Consider the following 8,006-nt stretch of genomic DNA (forward strand, 5'->3'; position numbering starts at 1 on the left):
CATAGAGAATAGCTAAAATTAACTATCCCAACTAATGGTCCTTAGAACAATTATAGTATAGAATTTATTGTGAACTTTCATATCCTTGAAACTATCCTTAACTAGGAGTTTATAATGAAGGATTTTTCAAGAAAGAATATGGGCATTTGTTTCAACTTTAGACCTCTAGATTTGAGTGCTTAGTTTTCTCTAGATATTATCTTGGAATTTGCAATTCCATTTATTGTTAAGCCTGTGTTTTAGAGGAAGTACTGGGAAGAGGATGATATATATGTCTTTTAACAAAAAGAAACCAAAATGATGTTTAGCTAACCAACACCAATCTTAGGCAAAATTACATCTAAAAGGAGTGCAAATTTTCATTGTGAGGTCAATGGATAACAAAGATTTAGCAAAAATGATGAATCATTTGAACTTATTGTCCAAAGCAAATTTGTTTTGGATGCTTAGTCAACTGCTCTAATCCATGGAAACAAAAATCCACGAGTCTCCAAATTTTTTGATGCCTATCTTGAATTGAAAGAGAGCTTGTATAGGAAAAGGATATCACAAGAGTTTGTCCATGATATTGGATCAACCTTTTCCACCAAATGAAAGAGGAGACAAAACTAAAACAATGTTAAAAAGAGTCTTTCTAATTTAAATATTTTACAAACTTAGCAAGTGTTTGGTTGGTTAAAAATATATAAAATGTAAGAAAAGTGGCAACTTAGTCATAGATAGTGGTGGAAATAATAATAAGTAAAATATTTAGAAAAAGATGAAGCAACCCATGTGGAAGTTCTTAATAAATAATAGTACCAAATTTATTTAAGACACAAAATTTTATATTCTAAATTAAATTGAGTGTGTATAGTAGAGTCAATGAGATTAGAATTGTGGGTGACACAGAAAGGAATGGACATGATATTAAATTTTAGAATAAAGTGTTGATTAAAGGGATATTTGTGGCTTGTGAGAAATTTTATGTTTTACTATAATGTGGGAGCTTGTTTGTGAGATTTTAATGCTAGTAGATGGTGACAAGATAGTACATGAAATTAACAAGTGACAATTTTATTGTGTAGATGGAAATAAATCATTTTATAGCTTGGAAGGTTTATACTATACTGCAAATAATGTATATGTAGTAAACTTAATTGTCATTCAACAACCATACAACCATTTCTAAAATAATGAAGTTATACACATAAGAAATAATTTAAAAGTATAAATTTATCAAAAAAGAGTAAAAGACATAAAACAATCATAATGATACTTTTGATTTATTGTTTGGTTTGTAAGAAATATATAAAATGTAAAGATAAGTGACAACTTAATCATGGATGGTGGTGGAAACAATGATAAGTAAAATATTTAGAAAAAGATGAAGTGACTCGTATGGATGTTCCAAATAAATCTATATAGATGGTGAGGTAGGAATAGTAGTACCAAGTCCATTTAAGAAATAATATAGTGTAATAATTTGAGTGTATGTACTAGAGTCTAAGATATTAGAATTGTAGGCCACATAAAAAGTTAAAAGAGGGATATTTAATTTTAGAACAAAGTGTTATTGAAGGGGACATTTGGAAGCAATGATTTTCTTTCTTTCTTTCTATTTTACTATAATGTGAGAGCTTGTTTGAGAAGTTAATGTTAGTTGATAGTGACAAGCTATTAGAATAAATAAATAATATTGACAATTTCATTGTCTAGATGGAAATAGATCACTTTATAGTCCACAATACTAGAGGATTTACACCACTTAAAATAAGGTGTAAACATCTCTTCATTTAGAACTTGTCATTTAGAATTAAACAAGTGTCCCACAAAAGATGAAATTAATCATTATAATGTAAAAATCTATTATTCATTATCTAGATTGCAACTATTCTCCACACAAAATAATACCATTGTACATGTCCATACAAAAATCTAATTTCTTGTATCACAATTTACTTTTAACACAAATTTCACTCGCTTGATCCTCATAATCTGCCTCCACAATACTACCAAATAAAAAAACCATGTTAAGTAATGCCAATTTGTATTTTTACAAATTAAGTTGGTCCAATAGTGAATAACTTTTGCTCTTGAAAGAGAGGTCACAAGTTGAAATCTCGTAGAAGGGTAGGGTATGCATGCTTTATGTGCAGTGCAACTGAAGTACCTCCACAAGGAGTATTTGTATTTTTACAAATTAAGTTGGCCAAGTAGTGAATAACTTTTGCTCTTGAAAGAGAGGCCACAAGTTGAAATCTCATAGAAAGTTAGGGTATGCATGCTTTGTGTGTAGCACAATTAAGGTACCTCCACAAGGAGTATTTGTATTTTGACAAATTAAGTTGGCCCAATAGTGAATAACTGTTGCTCTTGAAAGAGAGGTCACAAGTTGAAATCTCCTAGCAAGGCAGGGTATGCATGCTTTGTGTGTAGCGCAATTAAAGTACCTCCACAAGAAATATAGGGTGGTTCAATATTGTTGTCATCATATATTGACCTAAAAATACACAATTAGATACTTCTACGAAAAGTATAGAACATGGTTCCCTATTATTGTCACCATTCATAGACCTAAAAATACATGATTGCTATGGTAGACTACAAAATAACCTTTTCTAATTGTCTCATTCTACATAGAGAATCGCCAAAATTAACCATCCCAAGTAATGGTCCCCGGAACAATTGTAGTATAGAATTTCTTGTGGACAACCCCACGTAATATCAATCCCAAGTCCTCATACCTAGCACGAGCATGATTTCCACATTGTGGATTCTATTTTTTAACACCACAAAATAATAATATTCCAAGTTAAATGCTCACGGATAAAGATAGACAGATATGCGGAGACTGGTTAGTTGGGTTTACATAGATAAAATAAAATATATAATATTTAAAACGTGAACAACGAACCAAAAAAAGGGAAGCATTACTTCGCTTTCCTCGTGGGAAAAATTTAAAAAAAGCCTCCCATTTATAAATGCGATAGAAAAGCCTTTCATTTAAATACGAGCCGAAATACAAAGCAGAGAAAGATCAGAACAGAAAGATAGAAAAAACAAAAGAAAGAACAGAGATTTATATACGGAAAAAAAACAATTATGGCCGAAGACGATCCTCCCAGAGGTCTCGAGTTCGAATCCCAGGAAGCCGACGACGATCCTCCTCAAGGTCTTGAGTTCGAATCACAGGCAGGCGAAGAGGTTGCTCCACGAGGTCTCGAGATCGAATCCCGGGAAGAAACAGAGCCCCAGGAGCCGCTGATCCCAGGGCTGGTGGACGACCTTGCGCTTAGTTGCCTGATAAGGTTATCATTACCAGAGCAGGCTGTGGCGAGGTCTGTATGCAGGTCATGGCGGCGCGCGATCTCGAACCGGGGTTACTTGAACGTGCGGCGGGCGCTTTCCTTGGCGGAGCCATGGCTGTTCGTGTTCGCGTTCCACAAGGTGAGCGGCAAGATCCAGTGGCAGGCTCTGGACCGGCGCCGCAAGTCCTATCATGTGATCCCCGCCATGCCCTGCAAGAAGCCTGTGTGTCCACCAGGGTTTGGCTGCGCCGCCATTGGAAGCGCTGGGGTTTTGCTCGTCTGCGGCGGGCTGAGGTCTGATATCGAATGCCCTATGGATACTTGTCTCAAATACGAGACCTTTTCGAATCGGTGGACGCCTGCTGCTCCAATGGGGACGGCTCGATCGTTCTTTGCGTCGGCTGCAATCGAGGGCAGGGTTTATGCCGCCGGCGGAAGTTCTGCGGATTCATTTGACCTCAGTTCTGCTGAGGCCTACGATCATGAGGACGATACTTGGCGCCCTATTGCCTGTATGGGGGCTAATATGGCGCGGTACGATGCTGCGGTTCTTGATGGTAAGCTTCATGTGACCGAGGGCTGGTCGTGGCCTTTTCATTTCAGCCCTCGAGGGCAAATCTATGATCCTATGACGAATCGCTGGGAGAATATGTCGCTCGGGATGCGGGAGGGCTGGACTGGTCTAAGCGTTGTGCTTGGGAACTTCCTTTTTATTATTCCCGAGCACGGGAACTCGAGGCTTAAATTCTATGACGGGAAATCTGATAGCTGGAAGTATGTTTGCGGTCCGCCCATGCCGACGGAGTTGCAGAGGCCTTTTTCTGTTAATAGTATTGACGGCGTGCTGTACGTTGTTGGCCGTGGGCTTCATGTTGCTGTTGGTACTGTGAAGCGGCTCGCTGGCGAGGTCGTTTCTGTTGATTGGGACGTTATCGCGGCGCCCGAGGGTTTTGATGGATTCGTGCCCTCGACTTCGCAGGTGCTTTATGCGTAAGGGATTGTGAAGAATTTTCCGGGGTTTCGTCCTGGTGTGTTAATAATGTATTTGGAAGGATATGTGAATGTGAATGTGAATTTCATTTTTTAATGGATTCTATTTGTGTAGAAGCAGGTTTCTGGGATCAATTTCTTGGTTGCGTCAGGGGAATAATAAATATTGTTATGGCTCCATCAAGAAAATGGGGACTGGTTTTGAAAGAATTTTAAAATTTAAATGCATTAAAAAAAAATGTAATTAGGATACCAAAAAAATTGGGGCCAACTTGAGTTACTGATTAGGTTTTGTATCAGCTGTTGCGTTGAAATTCTTAAGTAGATTAGGTTGGTTTCTGGATCGACTCTGAGAAATGGATTTTTTAAGGATGACGGTGTGTTACTCCATCCGCCAGATTTGAGTCATTGATTTAATCAAGTTGTTCCTGAGCGACTTTGAAGCATTGAGCCTCCTTTCTTAGGCAATTTTTAACTGCACTCAAACCTCTACCTATTATAACTTGCTTGAGGTGAAGATAAGATGCAGATCTCTGTATGATCAAGGCAAATCCAGTGCAGTGTACATATCTGTAAAATGGTTGCTTTTGATGAGATTTCATCTATATCAGCAGTCTCTTTGGATAGGGAATACACTTGATTATGAAGATTTGAAATCTCACACCCTTTAAATTAACTTCATCAGATTTCTGTCAATTGAAACTTCACACCCCGATCAGAGGTATATATTTTCACAGCCTCATCAATTGAAAGTTTTTATGTAATTAAATTATATTGATAGATATGAACATATCGAATAAACAATTGATTTTGATTGAACCTCCACCTAAATTTCAAGTCGCTCCTTAGACTAAAGGATCTATTCTTTATTAGTAAGGTCTTCAAGAAATCGAATCTACCAATATATGACATGTTTGAAGATTTATTAAGGTCATCCGGAGAACAAATCTACACATGACATCCTCATCAATTGGATTTCTTTTTAATACTATTAAATTATAAAAACATCAGCATCTCTGTGAGTGATTAATAATGCATTCCTAGAAAATCGGAAACAATCAATTCACTTTTTACAGGAACTTCTAATCTACCCATGTTTGATTTCCGATGGTAGATATCACGAGAGTCAAGAAAATCCCAAATGTCAGAATCAAGTACAGTACCCAGGGAGATGATAAGAACTGTAGGAATGCTTAATGAATATAGCACTCTTAAATAGTGAAAAATATTTAGGGTCTGTAAGATCATCTAGATCGATAAAGGAGATCATCCAAGAAGTAATCAGGAGAATCCTTACTGACTTTCAAGCATTAGCCAACAATGTTATATAAAAATCTGCAACGATTATTTAGGATTTTCGATTGCAACTGAAAATCAATTTTAATTTTTAGGGTTTTTTTTTGCGCTGGAGATCTGAATTAGTTAATTAGGGCTTTGTTTGCATCTGCGAATCTTAAGCAGTTAAATTAGGGTATTGTTTGGATCTGAGTGGGCCAAGCAGATCACGCTAATGGTTTGCCTTGAAAGAGTTGCTGATTGTAATCATGAGAAGCCTACAAATTCTCGAGTGATTCTCAAACAAGGGTTTTGATTTGCTTGCTATAATAGCAAATGTAAATAATTGTGTTTGTTTATTAAGAGATGCCCGGTGTTGCATATTATTATTATGATGACTAACAAGTAACTGTGACTGGTTCACTAGTTATTTAAAGCATTGTTGAATAAGCGAATCAGCAGAAACAGGAATATTCGTAATTCGGGTTATCTTCAAGAAATCTTGTATGCAAATAAAGAATTTGTAGGGAATCTTCAGAAAGGGTTTTTATCATACAAATTCGGGGTTCTGTTTGCTCCTGGGGAAATGAAATTAGGGTTCTATTTTCACGTGGGTAATGGAAGGAGGCCTGGTTTTGGATTAGTGGAAGATGATGCGCTCTGCCTGGAATTGGATGCAAGCTCTTTTCTAAGGAACTATGAAGTTTCAGAAGAATTTTTTAAAATTGCAGTTTTAGTGAGAATTCAAAATGTTTCATTTACCAGATCAAATTTTTATATAAAAATTCAGGAAAAATTGCAATTTTGGTGAGAATTCAAAATGTTTTACATACTAATCAACAATTTTTTTTCAGAAAAATTCAGAAATGTTTCACATGCTGGATAAAATATTATATGTTCTGTATAGCTATAGAATTCAGAAATGTTTATACTAGATTAGATGTTTTTAATGTTAATTCTTGTATAAATTCACCATATGATCTTGAGTATCTTCGGCTGCTATTTGATCATAGTATTGTTGATATGATATGATAGATTTTAATGATGTCCACGAGACTACAGTAACTTATGGGACCCATGCAATCACCCTCCCTAGGCAGGAGTGGAACTAATCACTTGCAAAGTTTTGGTTAACTTGTCTCTCTTCTGAAGTTTGATAATCAGATCCGCTGTTTTCTTCGCTTGATCTTCTTCGAATAATATTTGAAGTCCTTGTTCTGCAATATCTCCGTATAACCAGATCTGATGTCGCTGTATGCCAGGCACTCCTTGACAAAGTGCTTCTCTGTCTTGGATCTGCTTGAGTTATTGGGAAGCTTTGTATTGTTGAGCAACTTGTATCTCAACTTTCTGTATCTATGACTGTGAAGCTATGATTTAAATTTTTTCAAAAAAAAATCTTAATGGAATGAGAAGGATATTTATACCAACTTGTTACAGCTATTGCATAGAATATTTAACTAATTTTTAAGGAAGAATTTTTTTTAAATGAAAAGGATAAGTTGATGGTTTTTTTTGTCCAATAAATTGATGGTTTTTCCGTCCAGGATTTCTCTACTAAATATATGGAGATTTCATCACAGATGAACAATTGGATGGATAAATTGCAGTTGTTTCTGAAATTGAAGATAATGGATGAATTGTAGTTGTATCTAAAATTGAAGATAGTGTTTCAGATATTTAGTTTTGAATAAAGATTTTTGATCTATTGTTTTATTGGAGTGAAGCAAACGGCAATGGTGGAATGAGATGATTGCATTTTGCTTTTATATAATATGATATGGTTTTATTATTCTTAGTATGTAATTTTGAAAAATAAAATAAAAATAAATCATATTTTATGATTCATTATTAGAGAGCATTATTTTTTTATCAATCATTGAAAAAATTGTATTGTGTTGTGCATTAGATTTGAATTTCAATTACAGTGGCTGATATTTGACAATAAATTGGTTGTTCACTAGAGCAGAGTTTAGTAAAAAAAAATTGAACAGATTTTAGTAATTATTGTGTGAGCTTATTCTCTCAACTTTCAGATCAAATCACAAGAACTATCATCTTACTGATCTAAAGCATTGAAGAAATAAACTCATTGAACTATTATATGAAACTATGCACAATAATATTATAAACAGTAAAATTATTAGTCCCTGCCTTTAGCAGGGAACTAATGTTTTTTTTTTACTCCCCTCCAATTAATTTATGCCAAAAACTCATGACATTTTTCAAAGTTCCATGAAGGTTGATGTAAAGTTTGATTTAAAATAAAATAATTAAATACTTATTTTCATTTTATGATTGGCTATGTGGCATTTTCCTGGAGTTTTTGCATATTTTTGCTAGTTGAAAAATCAGAAAAAAATAAATGCTATGGCGGTGATCTGACAGCGAATTTATTACAGCCAAATTACAGTGACCTTATCTTGGCCAGGTTGGCATCATACAGTTTTC

General features: G+C 35.1%; 1 protein-coding gene across 1 annotated transcript; it reads left to right on the top strand.

Moving 5' to 3' along the window:
• Nucleotides 1-2,928: 2,928 nt before the first annotated feature.
• On the top strand, nt 2,929-4,384 carry LOC149537767 (F-box/kelch-repeat protein At1g30090-like). Its single transcript, XM_089799157.1, has one exon. It carries the CDS (start codon nt 3,085-3,087, stop codon nt 4,282-4,284), a length of 1,200 nt encoding a protein of 399 aa, XP_089655283.1. The 5' UTR covers nt 2,929-3,084; the 3' UTR covers nt 4,285-4,384.
• The last annotated feature ends 3,622 nt before the right edge of the window (nt 4,385-8,006 follow it).

The sequence above is a fragment of the Cupressus sempervirens genome, chromosome 9 (genome assembly GCF_028749045.1).
Source record: "Cupressus sempervirens isolate cs-2001-9-10 chromosome 9, ASM2874904v1, whole genome shotgun sequence".
In the NCBI taxonomy this organism is placed as follows: domain Eukaryota; kingdom Viridiplantae; phylum Streptophyta; class Pinopsida; order Cupressales; family Cupressaceae; genus Cupressus; species Cupressus sempervirens.